General features: G+C 41.8%; 1 protein-coding gene across 2 annotated transcripts; it reads right to left on the bottom strand.

Annotated features, from left to right (window-relative positions):
• Positions 1 to 7,383: 7,383 nt before the first annotated feature.
• On the bottom strand, positions 7,384 to 21,944 carry LOC130189329 (ral guanine nucleotide dissociation stimulator-like 1). Of its 2 annotated transcripts, none has more exons than XM_056408116.1 (13): positions 21,608 to 21,944; positions 16,138 to 16,427; positions 15,773 to 15,817; positions 15,439 to 15,638; positions 15,168 to 15,328; positions 14,834 to 15,067; positions 14,619 to 14,722; positions 14,261 to 14,345; positions 11,862 to 11,933; positions 11,201 to 11,287; positions 8,965 to 8,997; positions 8,597 to 8,718; positions 7,384 to 7,525 (listed from the first exon to the last, which is right to left on the bottom strand). In XM_056408116.1, exons 1-13 carry the CDS (start codon positions 21,629 to 21,631, stop codon positions 7,432 to 7,434), a joined length of 1,551 nt encoding a protein of 516 aa, XP_056264091.1. In that variant the 5' UTR covers positions 21,632 to 21,944; the 3' UTR covers positions 7,384 to 7,431. The 2 variants fall into 2 exon arrangements, with proteins under 2 accessions (XP_056264091.1, XP_056264092.1); XM_056408117.1 differs by having other exon boundaries at positions 15,168 to 15,325.
• Positions 21,945 to 22,515: the final 571 nt, after the last annotated feature.

Genomic DNA, 22,515 nt, shown 5'->3' with positions numbered 1-22,515 from the left:
TCCAGAGCTCATAGCTTACCATTGCATCATTCATCAATCTGTCCTCTGTGCCTCCCTGTCAGATGAGCATGCTGAAGTGATGAATACAATGATGAAAATGATCAATTTTCTCAGGGCATCCTCTTCCACCCAGCATCGCATGCTGAGGGAATTCCTCAGAGAAGTTGATGCCAATGCTGATGATCTTTTGCTGCACAATAATGTGAGATGGCTCAGCAAAGGGAGGGTCTTAGCGCGCTTTTGGTCCATCAGGAGGGAAGTAGCATCTTTTTTGGCAGAGCTAACACATCAGAAAGCAACACAGTTTTCTCTCTTTTTAGGAAATGATAAACAGATGGATAATGTGGCCTTTTTGGTTGATATCACTGCACATCTGAATGAACTGAATTTGAGGCTACAAGGCAAGGACAATTCAATTTCTGAACTGATGACCGCTGTCCGCTCCTTTCAAAAGAAACTTGAGTTGTTCAAGGAAGACCTGCAGGGAGACTGTGCACACTTCCCAGCAGTGCAGGAACAGGTTCAGGGACAGAGAGATGCGTCTTCTTTTGTTGACTTCATTGATAAGCTGATCGTAAACTTCAGCAACCGTTTTGACAGCTTCAGCTTTGGACAGCAGCTCACCATGTTAATTCAGAACCCATTTATCATCACTGATGTCAGGGGGTTCTCAAAGGAAGTCACACAGCACTTGAAATGGGTAAATCCTGGGCCTCTCCAGATGCAACTGGTTGATCTCCAAGCAGATGTGTCCCTGAAAGAGCAGTTTCTAAGAACTGACCCTTCCACTTTCTGGCTCCAAACGGTCCCTGAGACAGCTTTTCCAGGTCTGAGGAAAGTTGCCATATACATCTTGACCATGTTTGGCTCCACCTACAACTGCGAGGCAGCTTTCTCCACGATGAATATCATCAAAAATAAATATCGTTCGAGGCTCACCAATGAGCACCTCCACATGTGCATGAGGATGGCCCTGACTCCATTCAAGCCCAGGTTTAAAGTCCTGGCAGGACAAGCTAGAGCTCAATTCTCACACTGAGCAAACAAGTGGGGGAGTGGGATGCAAGAGTGATGCTCTAAAACTGTTCAATTGTTAAGATGTGTTGAGATTTATTATCTGTAAAATTGTTTGAGACTGTGAAACAAATGGGGAAATTTAAGCTTTTCCTCCCTTTATTTAATTTTTCTGAAGTTAAGCACTTTATTTGATTATTATTATTTATTATTACATGCACAATTTTCATTTTGTATTTATTTTATTTTAAAATGCAGCCCTATTTTAATTTAGTTCATGAGAACATTATACATATCTGCAGTCCAGTTCTATGTTACATGATAATAAATATTGTTTAAAAGTGTTTTAATCGTACTGAATTCATTTGATTTGAAAGGTATTGATTACATGCAGATGTTGATACAACTACCAGGCTATATATATCACACTAAATAGTTAGACATTATGATCTTCTGGACCTTTGCTTCAAGAAAATTTCTCTAACTGGACCTCTTAACATTTTAGTTGAATACCCCTGATTTACAGTGTGTGAAAGTCACTGTTAACCTCCTGAAGGGAAATACCGTCTTCCAACTTCTCATTTGTTTGTGATTTCCTATTTAGAGTTAAAACAAACATCTTACAATAAACATGTTGAACATTATTTTTATTTTGTATTTTACAGCATGTCCACTCTAGCAGACCAATGATGGCTGTTAGTGATATTAAACCAATAATACATTCAACGTGATTACAAAACAAAATGGTTCATCCATCGTGTTGATAGTACATCTGACTTTGTTCTCAATGCTCTGGGAATGCTTAGGATGGAAGATAACATCAATAAATAAAAGGTATGAACAGGAATAATAAATAAACCTTACACAAATCTATTTGTTTGTATTCTTCTTCTTCTTCTTCTTCTTCTTCTTCTTTGTACAGAATCTTTTCTGCTTGAGTTCTGTCTCCTACAACAATGTCGAGTCATTAAATACATACATGTTGTCCTGGTATCCACTATAATTAACGTTCATAAAAGGATTTATTTTTTAACAAATAACTGAAAGGCTTCAGAACACAATATCTCATTCCTGGCATGTTAATAAACAAGAAAATATATGAATATCATAGTAAAAAGACAACAATTAAGCAATATTTGACTTTCCATGTTGTCGTTGTCCCACTTCGATCCACGGGGTGTCACTGGAAAGCCCCGGATGTCCTCTTTAGACGCAGGAGAACTCAAATGAGTAAAAGGAGAGATGCAAAACCAAAATGTCCACCAGAGGACACAAATGAATGGACCGGGTTTCAGGAGGAGTTAGTTGCTTTATTTATTTAAGTAATTTAAGTTTAAATTACAGAAGAAAAAAGATTATTCACTCTCAAGACATTCTTGGGAACGGTGCTTTTGTTTGCTTGACTTCACCTTTGTGTTCTTAATAAGTTATTCTTGTGTTTCCAATGTATACCAATGCACCGACTTACCTCAAGTGTATGTGTTCGCCTTGAGAAGCCAATATTTAATGTGTATTTAATAAAATAGTTTTCAAGTCTTATTATTTTCAATTCATAAGCAACACATCTTTAAAGCTGCGGTTTACTAATCAAACAAACCTCACATTTCCAATAAAACCTTTGAAATCCATTGAAAACAAAACAAAAAATAGGTTGAAGGAGGTCGTGGGATGGAAGAAAGAAAGCTAACCTTAATTTACAATATTTTACCATGTTTTTGATTGCTTCTGTATATAAACCTGGACCTGTCCATATGTACATTTATTTTCATTACACGTTTTATTTTGAAATAAATGTGCACTTTTTTATTCTATAATGTATATCAAGTTCTCTGTGGCAAATACTGTATTATATTTGAAGTTCAATTTTTTTTGAAACAGGAGACGTAGGTTATCTTTACTTAAATTTCTATTATATAATAGAAACATTCATTGTTTTATTCAGGGCTGTTACAAGTAGTTTTGGCGTATAGCATATCTTGAGCTCTAACATGACCTTGTTTATAAGGAGTTCATGAGAAGTAGTGCTGGAATGTTGATACTGCAATAAGGAAACTTAACCAGGAGCTGCAGTTCAGAACCACGAGGACTGAAACCGTGTTTGTTAAACCGTTTATTTCTCTTCGTTTTACATTTTATTCCTGGATCACAAGAGTTATGAATAGTTTGTTATGTTGGACCATCTCAAAGCCCAAAATCTGCATGGACAGCGGAGATAGGTCAGTTTCTTTCTTCTGTGCCCTTGAGCAAGGCTCTCGACGCTCCGAGCCTGAAACCAGGGATTTTACTCCTCTTTGTAAAGAGTCCTCGTGCGCCAACTATCCGAAATATGAAATATGATCCTTATCAGCTGTCTCACGAGAGTCTTGGCATCAGCTGACGTCATTAAAACGATTACAATTCCGATCTCAGTCATCCACAGTTCACATGTCTGACCCGAGTGTGTTGAATACTTTAATTTTAAAAAAGTAATTAAATTAATAAAAGTTTTTTTTTTTTTTTTAATACGCTCATCTAAGTGCTCTTCAACAACTGACTCTTCCAGAGAGTCATCAGGTACATCCAGGCAAAACATAAAAGTGATGTATCCTCATGACCAGCTGATCAAATGACAGTTGCTGCTATCATAGAGACACAGCTGCATATAAATTATTAACAAACCTTCTTTAACTCCTTTGTCTCTTATGAACGTTTGCACATGTCAGTCCGCTCGGGTATCTAAAAGTTCAATGCTGCGATGGTTGGATCTACACGATCAGGAATGCCAATCCTCAGTCAAGGACATCATTTCTGAGTACTGTAAATACAGCATTGTCCTGCAGGAGCAGTGAATCACTGAATGAAAGCGGGTCACGAGCGGTTTAATATACTGGCATGCATCTACCAGCGCTCGAACCCAACGGAAGCTTTGGTACAGGACGTGAATTATCACGGCGAGTACACACTAAAAAAGAATGATAGCAGTGCACGACGATAGGTTTGCTCACTACAATGGAGCCACACAGTATCATGGATCACGACGACAGATATGTATCGTAGCCGGTACATGGCATTGAAGCGGTCACGAGTGCTGAGATAATCGCTTGAAGATGTCATCGCACTAGGAGCGGATTAAGTAAAGTGTTTTACGCACTTGATACGTAATCGAAAACGAAGCAATTTAATCTTCATCGTTAAGAACGAGCATTGAACAATAAAGCATATTCAGAGAATATTGACTGTGTTTTATGGTGTGTCAGCACGTGGAATCGGCTCACCATGAGGTTTTGTAACGTGCCGTTGGGAACTGGCCAGTAAAGTCACCAGTGGACCGTCGGATGGGTTAACAAGAGCTGCTCATGCCGTATGAGCAGCTTGGAGAAGTGCATGTCAAAGCGGCGCTCGCGACTTTCTGAAGAGTCTTTCCTTCGAAGAGGTCGCGGTTCTGTGTCAGTCGAGAGTACGAGCAGGGTGACAGTCTGGTACGAGTCGATGTGGTCGGGAGTGCGGATCGAGAGGCTGTGACACATGCGTTTATGAGCTGTGGGTCACTGAGAGACGCTGAATAAAGGGGCTAAAGCAAGCGCTTTATGCGTCACGACGTGCGACAAGGGACGCTGGGTCAGTCTCCATCGCCGGGGTTACTGCGGTGCTTGATCTTTAGCGCATAGTCCCGGGAGGCGGACCTGACAGAGCGTGGAGCCAACGCAGCAGGTTCACATTTCTGGTGAACATCATATCAATACTACCGTCATGGATGGCATGGAGGATGTGTGATGGTGCGGAAGGAGCGGAGCTAGAGGCGTGCTTGCAGTGATGGGACATGCAACTCAACAGAAGTCCTTGGGACGACACACCTCACCACGGTGATTTGTTTAGGTACAGTGTGTTAATGAGCACGCTTTGATGATAGTGTAGCTGTACACCATTATGGTTGTGCTTAGTAGCTGTGATCATATGAAATAATGTCTTTAGTACATGTTAGAATTTAATAGTGACATATGTTTAGTGATGTGTAGTCGTTGTTAATAGATTTCCCTGTGTAGTGGGTTGTAAGTGCTCATGAGTGTGTTTAGTGGTGCTTTAGTGAACAGCATGTTAGATTTAGTGACTGTGAATTAGTGAGTGATGATATATCAGAGATTGTGTTATGAAGTTACTGTTATGAATGTGAATAGATAGATGTGTGTTAAGGTAAGTGTGTTAGTAGTGAGTGTGTGGTAGGAGTGTTGGTGGTGTGTTGGTGGTGTGTGTTGGTGAGTGTTAGTAGTGTGAGTTGGTAAGAGTGTGTTAGTGAGTGTGTTGGTGGAGTGTGTTAGTGAGTGTGTGTTGAGTGAGGTGTGTATTTAGTGAGTGTGTGTACAGTGAGGTGTGTTGGTAGAGTGTGTTGAGTGAGCAGTGGTGTGTTAGTGAGTGTAAGAAGAGTGTAGTGAGTGTGTTGTTAGTAGAGTGTGTTAGTGGTGTGTGTTGCAGTGAGTGAGTAGTGAGTGTGTGTTAGTGGTGTGTTTTAGTGGAGTGTAGCATGTGAGTGAGTGTGTGTAGCAAGTGTTATGTGTGTGGTTAGAAGAGTGCAGAGCAAGCAGGGTGTGTGTTAGAGTGAGTGTGTTAGTGGAGCAGTAGGAGTGCCAGTGGAGTGTAAGCAGTGTGTATAGTGAGTGAGTAGGAGAGTGTGTTAGTGAGTGTGTTTGGAGGGCAGTGAGTGTGTGTTAGTGAGTGTGTAAGTTAGTGAGTGAGTAGTGTTGGTAGGCCAGAGGGAGGTAAGTGTGTGTTTGTGAGTGTGTTAAGAGTGAGTGGGAGTAGCAAGGAGTGTGTGGTAGTGAGTGTGTGTTAGCAGTGTGTATAGTGTGTGTATAGTATGGAGGAGTGTGTGTCAAGTAGGTGTGTGTTGGAGCAGCAGGAGTGGTGAGTGTGTGTTAGTGAGTGTGTTAGTGAGTGAGTAGTGAGTGTGTGTTAGTGAGTGTGTGTGGTGGTGGCTAATAATAACATTTCAATTTCTCAGCTTTTCTAAATACCCAAAAGTGGTGGTAAGTAATAATAACATTCAATTTTATATCGCGCTTTTCTAAATACCCAAAGTCGCTTTAGAGTTCAGAGTCTAGTAGTCATACACACACACAGTCATCCCGGTGGTGGTAAGCTACATCGTATACAGCTGCCCTAGGGCAGACTGACAGAAGCGTGGCAGCCAATCGGCGCCTCTGACCTCAAACCACACCAGGTCATTCACATCCATCAGACGGACTGAGGCTGCAGTGCATGTCACTTTATGATGGTGGGGAAGCAGTGCAGGGTATTGCAGAACCACGAGAACAGCCCAAACTCCACACAGAAAGGACCTGGGACGGCCGGGCTGCACAGGCGTGTGTATTGAGGCGAGTGTGTGTTAGTGAGTGTGTGTTAGTGAGTGTGTTAGTGTGTGTGTTAGTGAGTGTGTTAGTGAGTGTGTTAGTGAGTGAGTAGTGAGTGTGTGTTAGTGAGTGTGTTAGTGAGTGTCTGTTAGTGAGTGTGTTAGTGAGTGTGTGTGTGTGTGTTAGTGAGTGTGTTAGTGAGTGTGTTAGTGAGTGTGTTAGTGAGTGTGTTTATGAGTGTGTGTTAGTGAGTGTGTGTTAGTGAGTGTGTGTTAGTGAGTGTGTTAGTGAGTGTGTTAGTGAGTGTGTGTTAGTGAGTGAGTAGTGAGTGTGTGTTAGTGAGTGTGTTAGTGAGTGTGTTAGTGAGTGTGTGTTAGTGAGTGAGTAGTGAGTGTGTGTTAGTGAGTGTGTTTTAGTGAGTGTGTGTTAGTGAGTGTGTGTTAGTGAGTGTGTGTGTTAGTGAGTGAGTAGTGAGTGTGTGTTAGTGAGTGTGTTAGTGTGTGTTGGTGAGTGTGTTAGTGAGTGAGTCGTGAGTGTGTTAGTGAGTGTGTTTTAGTGAGTGTGTGTTAGTGAGTGTGTGTTAGTGAGTGTGTGTGTTAGTGAGTGAGTAGTGAGTGTGTGTTAGTGAGTGTGTTAGTGAGTGAGTAGTGAGTGTGTGTTAGTGAGTGTGTTAGTGAGTGAGTAGTGAGTGTGTGTTAGTGAGTGTGTGTTAGTGAGTGTGTTAGTGAGTGTGTGTTAGTGAGTGTGTTAGTGAGTGTGTTAGTGAGTGTGTTAGTGAGTGTGTTAGTGAGTGTGTTTGTGAGTGTGTTAGTGAGTGTGTGTTAGTGAGTGTGTTAGTGAGTGAGTAGTGAGTGTGTGTTAGTGAGTGTGTGTTAGTGAGTGAGTAGTGAGTGTGTGTTAGTGAGTGTGTGTTAGTGAGTGTGTGTTAGTGAGTGTGTGTTAGTGAGTGTGTTAGTGAGTGTGTGTTAGTGAGTGTGTGTTAGTGAGTGTGTTAGTGAGTGTGTTAGTGAGTGTGTGTTAGTGAGTGTGTTAGTGAGTGTGTGTTAGTGAGTGTGTTTGTGAGTGTGTGTTAGTGAGTGTGTGTGCACCGTACTCACGAGGAGAGCTTCTTTGAGAGTGTGCGGTGGCCCCAGGGAGTCGGCGAGCACACGTCCAGCGGAGGCTCCAGCTGTCTGGACAGCTCGTAGCTGGAAGACAACCGGACATGAGAATCTACGATGGATTTCCACACATTGAGGACAACAAAGTGTGTTTTAAACAGTCGTGAAATTGTTGCGCTAACAATTCGTTAGCTAAACAGATTATTGACTTTTGGTTAATAATCTGTTTAGCTAACGAATTGTTAGCGCAACAATTTTACAAACACGCATAAATTGGTGGCATAATAATTATTGTGGCGATTAATATTCCATTTTGGACATGTGTGACTATAGAAGGCTATATGTGGTCAGATAGGTCTCTATCTGACCACTTCCTGAGGACCAGGGCGGTGCACGTTCTACCTAAAGGGAGAGTCCACATTGAAGTGTATAGTAATCACTACACAGCCTTGGTCTCTATTACAGTGGAACCGGTCTGATCCAGTTCTAAAAAAGACAAACCTGCATATAAAACGACTTATTTTTGTTTGCTGTCATATTTGCCTCGTTTCATTTCGATGGATGTAAAATGTTCCATTGATGTGTATTTGAAGAATCTCTTTTATTTGACTTTATTTCACCAAAGAATATACCAGAGTGAACGTCATTGTAAACTGTGTAGTTGGTTCTCTCAGGTTGACACAATCAAAGGGTTAATTAAAGAGACACAGGTGCCCTTTCTTTTTGCTAAATATGGCGACTGCAATATATTATGTCATATTTTGTGTTCCAGGTGTGTTCTGTAGGGAGCAGAGATCCTTGTCATGCTTTCAGCCTTTTTATGCATCGACAGATTTTATGACATTGAGCTGATTCACCACCAGAGTTTGGTTTTATTAGTTTGTATCGAATTATTATCGCATTATAAACGTCAGATGAGTGTCTCCTTTAGGACGAGGCCGCGCTAAACCCACGTCTCAGCTGATAACAACCGATTAGCCGACTCTATACGACATTGTGATTAATGCACACTGCGCCCTACAACCACATTATCAGAGCAACATACCTCTGTTTGCCTGAACTCTGAGGAACGTTTACCATCCTTCAGATCCTTTATGGAAACCTTTAACGGGCTGCGATCAGAACGTCAGGTGGAAGGGGGCGAATGAAACCTCTCACCTCTCCTGGTCGGTGAGCAGCTTGTGACCCCGCAGCCAGGCGGCGATCCTGGGGTGATGGGGCAGGCTGTACTGGGAGCAGGACGCCTGCAGCACACGGATCTGAGACAGAACCTCAAACTCCTGCAGGGCGGGGGGGTGAACAGGGGTAGAGATGTTCTGACTCCCGACACGAGGTACGACATGGAGTAAAGTCCTTCATGAGACGATGTCCAAAAGGGTCTCGAGCTTTCAGCAAGTCGTGTGCCGAGAGAAGGTCCAATGAAAATATGCTGCACAGTGTGACGTGGACACGTTTGTACTTTTTTTTACTACACTGTGGAAAAAGATAATTCATAAAAAAGGGGAATACATAAAAGAGGAACTTACCCTCCTCCTCTTCTCAAAGTTAATGAGGCCGCCCTGTTGAAAGAGACGTACTGATTTAGTGCATTTGTCAATGATTAATTAGATTATTTTTTTTTACTAATGTACATAGCCTAACGCCCCCCCCCCCCCCCCATTTATTATTTATATACAGCGTAGCAATGAGTATTCAATGGTTTATAACACATTGCTATGTTGTTGTAAGCAAACACGATAACCTCTTTTAAATATGTATTCATGTCATTTACAACCCACATACAGTAAATCGTCAATAACTAGTTCACTGTTTTATTTCCTCACAGTTATTATGCCAGGGAATTATTTTGGGGGGAAAACGCTTTTAAAATATGCAGCAACGACAAAAACCGAAGTAACTGGATTCCACATCAGACAGCTAAAGCAAGAGAAGCTCAAGCTAGTGGGTGATAAAGCCGCCATTAGCGAACGCTAAATGTCCTCATGGCTTTTTGTTCTCTAACTCTGTAAATGATAATTATACTTTTGGGTTGAACTCACATCTTGATCATTGTGTTGCATGTTACTAAACGAGTCGGTAACTAAACAATGATGGATGAAGAAGAAGAAAAGTAGCTAACGTTAGCTTAGCAGAATGTAACGTTACCTCAAGATGACATTTAACTTCATAAAAAAGTTAAACGAACGTATCATATTGGCCTCTATATACACTACCGTTCAAAAGTTTGGGGTCACTTCTAAATGTCCTTATTTTTCAAAGTAAAGCACTGTTTCTTTAAATAAAGATAACATTAAATTAATCATAAATACACTCTATACATTGTTAATGTGGTAAATGACTATTCTCAGTTTTTTTATGAAATCTCTACATAGGTGTGTTAGAAGACTAACGGAGGGGCAGAAAACCCTTGAAAACCCTTTTTATGCGAGCGCAGCTGAAAACAGTTATGCTGGTGAGAGAAGCTATAAAACTGGCCTTCCTTTGAGCTCGAAGAACAAAATTAATATTTAAAATAAAAATATGTTTCTCTAACTTTGTCAATGAATGTCGTGACTATATTTTCGATTCATTTTTCAATTCATTTGTTAAAGTAACATTATGCAACAATTGTACCTTAAAATAACAGCTTGAAAAAAATTGTGCCGCTACAATGACTTTTAATATGGCGATTTGCGGCTCCGCCATCGGGGGTCTGTGGGGAAATAACTCCGCTATGTAGGATTCTGGAGCCGCCCGATCTGGGGCGGATGTACTTCGACCTGCTTTCTGGCAGTGATTACGCAATGTCATATAGTGCCACTCCACGCTCGCAGCTACAGAATAAGGGCGAAGCAAGCGAAGTCTCTTGTAATGAATTACACGTTCCTATGTAAATTATGAATATGTAGCTTTTTGGTGTTGTCAACAATATTGTATTCGATCACACGTACTCCACATTCAAACATTTAGAAAACAAGGTATTGTAGCGACCCTGTGAAGTGGCTGTCAATCAGTGTGGCACCGTGCATGCTGGTCGAGGGGGCGTGTCTGTGATTGGCGGAGTAGAGGGGAGGCGGGGTTAACCTGTCGGAAAAGGGGAGTTAAGGGTGGTTGACGGGAACCGTTGTTGTTGACGTTCGAGCTGCTGAGCTGAGAGGAGCACGCTGTCTGTGTTGGTGGATGCCCAATAAAGGAGGAGTAATAACGTCGTCCCGTCTCCGTGTCATCAGTGCCATAACGTCCGAGACGTTACAGTATATAGGCTGAAAACGCGATCGGTATTTCATCTAAACTAAATGTTGTCATTCTTTTGGTTATGTTAGCATTCATCTCCGATATCACAATGAATAAAACTATGCAGTCATATTTATGTAAAATCTTTGAATATTCTTAGCTTATCGGTTGACATCATTTCTTGGTTTCTGACTTCGTCTGGTCATCAATACAAGTGTATGCGAGGCTGCATCTATTGTAACTGGGTATTTACGACACTGAAGTAAACGTTAAATACCTCCAAAACTGAAGGGGGCGCTAAAAGGGAAAAACTGCATAATGGGGATTTAAATAAAAGTGTGTGTTTTCATGGAAAACACAAAATCGTCTGGGTGACCCCATACTTCTGAACAGTAGTGTCAATATTAATTGTCGACAAGCAGTCAGTTTAAATACTGCTCACAAATGCTAAACAGTGGGATTAAAGTAAATATGTTGCGGTACAGTACATGCCTAACAATTATCACGGTCAAGCACAGGAACTCGTGTTCCTCGGGCAACGTCATGTACCTCCACTGTGTCCAGCAGAGCGGTGTCCAGCATGGTGAGGACGGTCAGATAGGTGCCGAGGTAAGGAACCGACCCACTGGAGGAGCTCTGCAGAGAGACATGCAAGCACACTCCGTCCATTAGGGTTACAGCAGTAGCTTCCTGTGTCACTGTGTCTGGTTATTTGTGTCCCTTGAATCCAGTCATTATACAAACACACACACACACACACACTAAATGGGTTGATTTCTAACGACATTTCACACAAGAGAAGTCCCAGTCGGCTGCACTGTGGGCTCGCGTTACAGCCCAGGAGAATGTTGCGTATGACTCATAAAAGATCCCGCTGTCGTCTATTATTACTGTCCTATAATCCTGGTGATCGGGGGCCACCTGAAACGTGTTCAACGCAGCGCGAGGGCTAAAGATAGGTTTGGGTATCTGCCATGCCAGAGACACTCTGCCCACACCGAGTCAAATCGTTTTCTCCTGTGGCTTTCAGAGCTGTACGATATGGAAAATGTCTTTTTGAAACTAAACCCTGCCCCAAGTTACACAAAAAATTGGTCATATTGTCAAACACTCATTTGATATGTGGCAGAAAAAGAAAGGTTGCTTCTGATAACTACGACCCCGGGCTTATAATCCTCTCACACCTTTCCCATCCTGAGGTATGGCTTACCATCTGTCTTGGGGTCGGACATCGCTTGGATATCTTTGGAGACATTTTATCCGCGGTCGCTTGACTTCCGTCCTGTCGAAGAAGTAGGTCAGACGGAGCTATTTTCAGTTATAGTCTATACAATAAAAAGGTATATAATCAATTACATGCATGCACACAAGCATGTGCATGGGGTCTTTAAATGAAGTGTGTTGTCAAACAGTAAACTGGCTTATGAAGCAAGTTTTTCAATACAACAACATAAGACTTACTACACATTAACTTGGACATCCTGTTTAATCATTATCTAGTGAAAGGCAGGGAGGCCACAACCAAGCATTCCCTCTTGAGTCTTTGGGATTAATATGTCAAAAACAGCAATTAGGCTTTCAGCAAATGCATGATTGACTGTTTACATCGAATAACTAGAATGGGCACTCGGTAGAGCGCATACCTTCGCATATCACAAGATTGGGCATTGAATTATGAACATTTTGGCATTAGTTGCATGCCAATTGGATAAAAATTGACCGTGCTATGGTAAAAAGAAGATTTTGACCTTTTCATGACCTTGACCTTTGACCCGATTGATCCCAAAATCTAATCAAATGGTCCCCGGATAATAACCAATCATCCCACCAAATTTCATGCGATTCGGTTTAATACTTTTTGTGTTATGCGAGTAACACATAAAAATAAATAAATAAATACACGGCGATCAAAACATTACCTTCCGCATTTTCAATGCGAAGGTAATAAAAAGCCTTCTTAATAAAAGACAGCGCCTGAAACCACATTGACAAGTGAGACGGAGGAGAAGAAGTTAACAAAAGTGGGGCGTATAAAAGTATTGCCCAGGGAATAGATCCCATTGAATATTTTTGTGAAGCAGTTAATACACTAAATACGAGTGAAGGTTGCTGGGCAATTGCGTGCAGAGAATACAGGTCGACCCACTGTGTGATCTATTGACTTTAGAGCCCTTTCATTGTCACGAGACACAAGTGGCCTCTGACGCAGTCGCCTAAAGGAGGCTTCATAAAAGAAAAAGAGGGAACACGGTGTACTTGAAGCTTCAAGTTTCCCATTAACACACATTAAACCTTTCAATAAATATTAAACTCTAAAGAATAATGAGAAAAGAAGAAAAAAATCCATTACGAAACATCAATATGGGAACCATTCTTTGTGGTATTTGTACAGTGAACTACCCTCTTACGTTTATGGTCACTAGAATATATAAACACTAAAAGTATTATTATTAGGTTTCTTCCATTTTTTTCCCCTGAAGGGTTATTTGGGAGTTTTTCCTGATCCGATGTGAGGTTTTGGGGCAGGGATGTCTATGTGTACAGATTGTAAAGCACTCCGAGACAAATTTGTAATTTGTGAAATTGGACTCTACAAATAAACTGAATTGAATTGAATTGAATTATCTATACCTTTTCAAATAAAGAAAAGTGATAAAACTAAATCTAAAAAATGTTCAGTAACATTTACATATTAATTACTCGTAATTTTAGTAGTAGTTTTGGCTATTATAATACAATTACTCTACTTTATAACTGGCTAACATTAGCTAGCAACTAGCATGCATGTAGCAGTTGTGTCTAGTAGCATCACTTAAAAAGAGACTCAGACAATTAACTAGTTACTATTAGCTCTTTAATCAAACAACGCTATAGCTCAAAATGTTTAGCTTGTTAGCTAACGTTACTGTTGACGGACTAAGTCAGCTTACTTTGCTTCACAGTTGGCTACATTGGCTTTCTAACTTACGACCAAGTAGTTTTAGAGCTTTTCTAGCTTTCTAACTAAGTCGGTTTCGAGCTAAACACTCGACAAAATCAACATCGACAGCAGAAAGTCTCTTGGCCTACATCTTCCGCCAAACACTAAAAACATTTTTCGACTATACCTTAAATAAAAACAGATTAGCACCTTGGTGCTCTTGAATGGCCCTTACTCGTGGTATTACTCGTGGTATTACTCGTGGTAATACTCGTGGTATTACTCGTGGTATTACTCGTGGTAATACTCGTGGTATTACTCGTGGTATTACTCGTGGTATTACTCGTGGTATTACGTGGTTTGGGTTTCTTGAAGAAATGTTACTTTCTTGATTCTTGTTGTTCTGAGTTTGTCCTCGTGGTTGAATTCACTTATCGTAAGTAGCTTTGGATAAAAGCGTCGGCTAAAGGACATGAAATGCAATGTAGGCTAGCATAACTAAGAGGGATACTCCGAAATGTGCATGCATACATGTATATATATTATAATAATGATGAAAATGGCGTGTGTATATCTCAGCAACCATAAAGTCTTGATTCTGATATGGGTTATTTTATTTTATTTACATGGACTTCAATAGCCAGACCACAGTCCCTGTTAACACTGGGATGAAGCGGTTTCCTCCTCACCTCGACCAGGATCTCTCTGTTGGTCAGAACACAGTTCTCATCGGGGAAGGTTTCCCAGAGGTTATCGAACGTGGCCATGCTATCCCTACAACAACAGAGACAGTATGTAGTAAATGTGCAGCAACTTAGACTTTAATAATCTACTACTATACAACTGTACTTGGTCCTCGACCACAAAGAGCACACCATGAAGTTACCCGTGACATTATAATGGCTTACTGCATTGTCCATTAACCGGCTGACTGCAGCACATGGCTCACCAAAGGGCGAGGACATTTGCTGACTTGCTCTGGTCAGTGACATTGAATTGCACTTGATGAGGGTTCAAAGGACAATTATGTAGAGCAGCACACGCTACCTGCTGACAGCAGCCCAGGTCTTCCTCAGCATGTAAACGGCGTTGGACTGAAGGGCCGACAGGAGCGCCTTGAGAGAGGAGAAGTTCTTTAGCCGACGACAATCCTGCAAAGGAAACAACTTGAGATTCAGTGGAAGCACTTTGACTCGTACAGCAATGGTCCCCATGCTTTGTGCTGCTCGTCATTCTCCTTCTATGATGGGTTGTCGACTGACCTGGGCTACTCGGATCCACTTCTCTATGATGCGGGCCCTTTGAGCCGGTGTCGTGGGCGGCAGGCCGGAGGTGGCGTCTGTCGGCCGGCAGAGCAGCGACATGATGACCTGGCTGGTGATGGCGTTGAACTGTGCGACGGTGGCTCGGATGGTTGGCGACATGTTTTCCTTCTTGCTTCTTTGCGACCACACGCAGCCCAGACACTGGTATGGCACCACTTTGACGAACAGAGCCTGAAACCACCATGAAAACCCCAGTTAGCTGCCTTAAAACCGTCAATGTTCACCAATAGAAATGAGGGGAACCTTCCAAAAAACCCATTCTCTCACGTACGGAGTCCGTTCGGGTGAGCTGTTCGGCGATGGCTGCAGCAGAGAAATCCATGATGCCACCTGGATCCGGAGAGGGTTCCCATCCCGAATCCTCATCACCAGAACCCTCCTCATCCTGCTCCGTGTCTGCCGGGGCGGGAGGAACATTTGTCTCGGTTTCTGCTGAAGAAACACAGCAGATCAAGAAAATAGTGAGCCCGGCTTTTTGCGGGACAACTGCGGCACAACGGCACGGATCATTTTTGAGGTCTTGTCTCGTGGTGGAGGGTCACCTTCTCTCTGGAACCTCTTGAGCAGTGCGTCAGCTTGCCCAGCCAGCGAGCTGAAGTTGGGCTGACTGCGCATGTCGTTGTGAACTGCAGAGCTGATCCTCAGGTGATCCAACAGCAGCCTAAGTGCCGGGTGCAAAGGAGGATCCCTGAAGTCCTCACTGTACTCATCCAACCATGTCTGGACGAAGGCCAACAGAGGGCTGAGGAGGCAGCGGGAGAGTCATTACAGTTTCACTATTTTACACGACACTTTAAGCCACAGTGATGTATTCAAAATAAGAATAAGAATATTAACGGGTCAAGCAAACTCTGAACTCAAAGGTCATCCACTTACCTACTGTAGCTTTCACTGTTGTCCACATCAGAGACGGCATTGTCTCTATTGGGAGAAGAAAAACAAATTCTTATTTACTCCCGTCTTGGAGCAAACCGCAGTCTGAAACCACCGTCTGCATAATTGTTGTTGTTGAAAGCCTCACGATAATGAGCACCTGCTATGTGCTTATTATGACATCAAAGCAGGCAAGAGATGGTCGCCTTGTCAGGGAAACAATGTATAAAAAGATCCTGACGCACCGCCACGGTGTGTTTTCCCAGAATCTAGTCTTTGTGCTCAGCTAAGCTAAATGTAGCTGTAAAGGCACGTGGTATCAATCTTTTCATCTTATTGAGTGTATTCTCTACAAAGGGTGATTGTACCTCTGGAACAGCAGCTCTATGAGCTTTGAGGTGCCGGTGAAGGTTCTGTACGTGGAGAGGAAGATCCTGCCGTAGTCCTGCTCCTGGCTGCCGGGGTCGAAGAGCTGGTTCACCAGGAGCTCCAGGGTGGCGGCCTTCAGACGCCGCACCTTGCAGGTTCGGTAATGCACGAAAGCGCAGCACGGATTCTCCTCGATGGGGTCGGCGTCGGAGGGGACGGGCTCCCGGCGCAGAGTGATCCCATAAACCGCTCCGTCCTCGAACTCCTCACCCCACTCCTGCACTGGGTTCTGGGGATGGCAGAGGTGGGAAATAATGTGCGTCAATGCTCGTGTCAAATAAGCAAATATATATATATTTATACTGTTTTGACCGATAACAATCCCAAATATATATATATATATAATATATATAAATAAATATATATGTATTTCTATAGAAATATATATATGTATATAAATATAAATATATATATTTCTATAGAAATATATATATAGAGAAATATATATGTATTTCTATTAGGGCTGTCAATCGATTTAAAAAAATTAACTAATTAATCGCACATTTTGAAATTGCGATTAATTAATCGCGATTAATCGCGATTAAAAGGGTTTTTTTCTTCGAAAGATTAAATCTTCTAAATGAACGAGTAATCCCTCCAGACAGCGTGTATTTTAGACACTTGTTTAATTGTATTCTTTTTTAAAGACAAAACTTCACACAGAGCTGTGTTTTCAAAGAGGCTCCTACCTATAAAGTGTCAGTGAGGTATTTAATATTGTGGATGATAAATTGTTTCTTCAGTGAAACATTCAGATTAGTAAGAAAAGGTGTATTAGAGATTGGTCCTGTCATCTTTAACACTGAACAGCAGCAGAACCAGTGGCCTTGGTAAACTGACAAATATGTAATGTTAACCCTCTGGAGTCTGGGCTCATTTTCTCGATTTTACAAACACATGTAAATTCACCTTTTAAAGGCTTTTGCATATGACACATCCCAGTGTTTCCCCCACCATTCTATCAGGGTGAGGCCCCGCCCCTCTGTCATGTTCTCTATCGCGCCAGATTACAGCAGAAGTAATGTAAGGTTCTTTCCTTAAAGACGTCTTTGTTCTTGTATTAAACTAAACGTCTGTTGTTGGTCGTCTCTCCAGCAGCATGTCATTCTGTCTCCACGTGTCGGTCACTCTTCTCTCTCCGTCCCGCGCGCCGCAGAGCTCCATGCCGGCGTGTCTGCGCGCGCATCGGGGCGGAGAAAAAAAAAAAAGTCACCTGCACCTTCCGCCCCGCGTCACCGACACGTCGCCCTCTGCTTCTCTGTGAATATGGAGGAGCAGACGGGAGGAAGGAGGCGGACTGCCGCGGCTTGACACTCACAGGAGTGCAACAACTCCAACGCACACCGGCAGTCAACAAAGTTGCGTTAATTGCGTTAAAATATTTTAGTGCATTAACGCGGCCAAATTAATCGCATAGATTAACGCGTTAACGCTGACAGCCCTAATTTCTATATAAATATATATATGTATATAAATATAAATATTTATACTGTTTTAACCGATAACAATCCCAGATAAATATATAAATATATATATATATATTTCTATATATATATATATAAATATATATGTTTATACTGTTTTGACCGATAACAATCCCAAATATATATATATAAATATATATACATATATAAATATATATATATAACTATATACAGGACTGTCTCAGAAAATTAGAATATTGTGATGAAGTTCTTTATTTTCTGTAATGCAATTTAAAAAACAAAAATGTCATGCATTCTGGATTCATTACAAATCAACTGAAATATTGCAAGCCTTTTATTCTGATTTATTGCTGATTATGGCTTACAGCTTAAGAAAACTCAAATATCCTATCTCTAAATATTAGAATATCATGAAAAAGTATACTAGTAGGGTATTAAACAAATCACTTGAATTGTCTAATTAACTCGAAACACCTGCAAGGGTTTCCTGAGCCTTGACAAACACTCAGCTGTTATAAATCTCTTTTTTTACTTGGTCTGAGGAAATATTAAAATGTTATGAGATAGGATTTTAGAGTTTTCTTAAGCTGTAAGCCATAATCAGCAATATTAAAAGAATAAAAGGCTTGCAATATTTCAGTTGATTTGTAATGAATCCAGAATGCATGACATTTTTGTTTTTTTAATTGCATTACAGAAAATAAAGAACTTTATCACAATATTCTAATTTTCTGAGACAGTCCTGTATATAAAATGTATATATATTTCTATAGAAATATATATATATTTATACTGTTTGACAGATAAGAATCCCAAATATATATATATATATATATATATATATATATATATATATATATATATATCCGTCAGTCTGCCCCAGGGCAGCTGTGGCTACTGATGTAGCTTATCACCACCGGTATGACTGTGTGTGTGTATGACTACTGGACTCTGCACTCTGTAAAGCGACTTCGGGTGACTTGAGAAGCGCTATATAAAATAAATTATTATTATTATTATATATATAAATATATATATATTTGGGATTGTTTTCGGTCAAAAACACTCGGGTCAGCGGTTGGGCCATGAGAAGGTAAACACATTTTAAAAGCCAGGTGAACCAACACACACAAGTGACATGATATCCCACTAAAACTCCCACTAATCCCATATGAGCCACAACAACTATGCAATGTTTGCTCCGGGCTCCTCGCACCCATCCGTCCAGGCCTAGAGCAACCACACCAACAGTTTAGTGTGTAATGATAATAGTCATCAGATGCTCGTTTCCTTGCCGCACAGCGATCTGAAATTCTCAGAATTTTGTAGGCTCACACGAATGTTTATGGACAAATACGAGACTTTCAAAGGTTACATAAAATAGAAGAACAGCAAAGCGAAAATAGCACAACCAAAGCAAAAGTGTCAGCGAGTTTTTGTCCAACGACCGATCACACACACACACACACACACAAAGAGCCTCGTAGGATTGTAAAGGCCGTACGTGTCGTGATATTGTTCAGACACACGGTTTCTTTCTTTAGGTCCGACGGCGTTTGATCTCGGCGAGGCGCCATCAATCAGTGTTGGAGCCGCTGCTCCTCCAGAACGCCCAACGAGGGGAACGGGGTCACCGAGGGCCTCGCTCCGGCTCTCAGATGATGTGAAGTATCCACAACAGCTGTGACACATCGTTTGTGAGGACTGAACACCAGCTGCATCGTCACTGCTGACGGAGCAACGGAACCAAAACTGAATTATGTCTCGTTGAAATATATTTGACATTTTTGTCTCTGCAGGTGTAGTTTTAACTCAAGCCGAACAGACAGCCATAGCCGCCATCTTTACCGTCATTAAAGAGACAGCCTGACTTGAGCCAAAAATGCTGGATCCTACATTTCCCATAATGCAACTTAATAGTCAAATCAGATTTTCAGATATGAAAGTTTTTTGTTTACAAAGACAACAAAAACATATTTTCTCAGGAAAACAAATGTCTTCCTAATTTTTTGTTGTTCAATATCTTCAGAGGTGCTGCTCCTAGAGCCGTGCACGTTGGTGGGGGCACAGACAGAATGGTGTACAACAGATATCAGTGACTGGACGGGCCAGGCAGACGTCATACCTTTCATTACTGGCCCCTGGATATGGAAGAAAAAGTGTAAAATGGGAAGTTTTGGGGTCCAAGGCGTTCCCTCAAAGTATGGAAATTTCAATATTCCCGGTATTTGATTGATGTGCCATATTTCAGAGGCTCATAGGATAATATTTTTATATATGGCAAGAATTGTAAGTCAAGGTTGTATTTGTCGCCATTTCGAGATGCCAAAAATGGCGATGTGGACTCATTCATCTGGACATGAATATTTGTTAATATACTCCGGAGGCAGGAAGCCATGTTCAATAACTTCAAACCTAGAGCTCAAATATTCACGAATATTCACCCGAAAATCTGCAACGCTCTAAATTCTGCCAAAACATTTTCACAGGACGTATTTGCGGGTCTCAAACGGCACATCAATACGGTTTGAATAAAAAGTAAAAGAAAAGACTATGGGATTTGACGTTTCACTCCCAGAGCATGAACCGAGGTAACCCTGATGACATCATCGGGGACATTTTCTCACAGCTGTTTTCACAACAAGTAAAGTGAACATGAGTAAAAATCTGTGTGTGTGTGTGTGTGTGTGAGGGGGGGGCCTTCAAATGCCTCATGGGTTACATAAGAACACCAGGTCTTACATGAACCCGGTGCTCACCATCCGCATGATGTCACAGATCTATAGACGAAAGCAAGTAGACGTTCAATCTCAGTTCCTGAGCTCTACGCGTCACGAGCTGCTGGGTATGAATTAATGGACAATATGTGCCAGCGGCCAATGTGAATATAAAGAAAAAAGGATTTGAGGGAAACTGGCTGCTCTCGCTGCAATGATTTAAAGTGGGTGATCCGGACGAGAGGACTCACATCCTCGTATGTAAATGATCATTTAAATGACTCGGTGCCAGGAGGAAGGTCCAGCCGCCGTGTCCGCCGGTGCCAACCAGTATCACACGAAGCCCATTGTCCCGAGAGGTCGTTGGCTCCACAGATGTGAAACTGGGCATTGTGCGCCGGTACCAAGCACTCCCAACAGCCTCGGGTCAGAACCATGGGAGATGTGATTGTGTTTGATGTGAAGGAAAAAGAATGGAGACTTGAGAGTTGAAACAATAGGAAGTAATGAACTGGGTGATGTCACCGCCTCTTAACTTTGAGTTTCTTTTAGCTCGTCTTGTTCTGTGTGTTTTGTTTGTAACTTTGTGTTTGGTGCATGTTGCTGCCCGTCTTGTCCAGGTTACCCTGGAGAAAGAGACTTTTAATCTCAATGGGTTTCACCTGGTAAAATAAAGGTTTTTAAAAAATTATAATTAAAAAGGAAAGTCAGTTTGTGATGTTTGTGTATTCAGAGATTACTCGCTGACCCAGACCACATATTAGTATATATATTCATGTTTTATTTCAAGCAAATACGATTGCAAAAAAATCCATGAATACTTGTTGTTGTTGTTGTTGTTGTGCAGCTGGCAGAATATGTATTTCAACCACAGGGCTGGGATTCTTCTGTTTCATTAAAAATATATAAAAAATTACATTGACAGGTATTCAGGTTTAAAGGAAAAAATAAATCATAATTTAAAAAAAAAGATTATCAGGTCTCAAATGTATTATTACAACATGAGAGGAACACATGAGAGGGGAGACGTGTTGCAGCTCGACTCACACTTTGATTTATAGGATTGTTAGAAGAAGAAGAAGAAGAAGAAGAAGAAGAAGAAGAAGAAGAAGAAGAGTAAGACTTATAGACACAAATATATCTTCCCATAATAACCCATAGAAAGCACCATATATTCCCTGACTACACACACACGCACGCGCACACACACACACACACACACACACAGACACACACAGCCTTCCTACCATCGTCAGCTCCCATTTGCCCATCTCTCGCGCTGCTGCGGGCCGCTGCTTCACATCCCGACTCGAACAGTTTGGACTGGAGGGAAAAAAATAATCAACTTCCACCTCGCGAAAAAAAAAAGTTTATGGCTGCATCTTGATATAATAAAAAATATGTTTTAAGGGGCGGGGGGGGACTATCTTCTTTAGAACTACATCGATGCTCCTGTTGACAATCGCAAAAACACGACGTGTTGTTGTTGTTGTTGTTGTTGTCGTCGCAAAGTATTCGCTACATTGTTCCGCGAGCATAGAAACGAGCGGCTCCCTCCAAGACGAGCTGAACTGTCCCGACTTGTTCTGCCCGCTTCCCGCTGCGTGTTCCTCCCCCCCTCCCGTCACTGAGGCCGGTGGGGCTGAAACCCACCGGGCTGTATCATGGGAGGCGGCTCTGGAGCCGTGGGGGGGGGGGGTGGGAGGAGGAGCCAGTGGATTTTGTTTCTTCTTTTTTCTTGAAAATTTTCACATTTATTTTTGTTCAGCGAGATAATCTTCACAACTATACACCACAATAACAAATAATAATTTTAAAGCATAAATGTATTTCATGAGAAGTAACAAACAAGCTGACATTGAGGCTATAAACCAGGGGTCCGGGAACCTATGGCTCGCGAGCCATATATGGCTCTTCCGGTGACGGCATATGGCTCTTTTGAGTTTGAGTTTTTTTTTTAATCTCCGCCCGCCACTCTGTAATTTTCTCTATCGCGCCAGATCACAGCAGAAGTAATTTAAGGTCCCTTTCTTAAAGACGTCTACGTGTCGCGTTAACATTTCTCCGCTCGCCGTCTCGCGCGCCGCAGAGCGCCGATGCCGGCGTGTGTGCGCGCATCGGGGCGGAGCAAAGAAAAAGTCACCTGCACCCCAGT

Source organism: Pseudoliparis swirei, chromosome 23 (genome assembly GCF_029220125.1).
Source record: "Pseudoliparis swirei isolate HS2019 ecotype Mariana Trench chromosome 23, NWPU_hadal_v1, whole genome shotgun sequence".
Taxonomy (NCBI): Eukaryota; Metazoa; Chordata; class Actinopteri; order Perciformes; family Liparidae; genus Pseudoliparis; species Pseudoliparis swirei.
This window is presented reverse-complemented; position numbering and strand designations above follow the sequence as displayed.

Bases quoted from the DNA above. Each gene is read 5' to 3' on its own strand.
- LOC130189329 (XM_056408116.1), bottom strand. From the start codon at position 21,631: ATGGGCAAATGGGAGCTGACGATG. The intron at 16,428-21,607 runs GTAGGAAGGCTG...TGCCATCCCCAG, and splicing joins GCAAATGGGAGCTGACGATG to AACCCAGTGCAGGAGTGGGG. The intron at 11,934-14,260 runs GTGAGGAGGAAA...CTTCTTCGACAG, and splicing joins ACAGAGAGATCCTGGTCGAG to GACGGAAGTCAAGCGACCGC.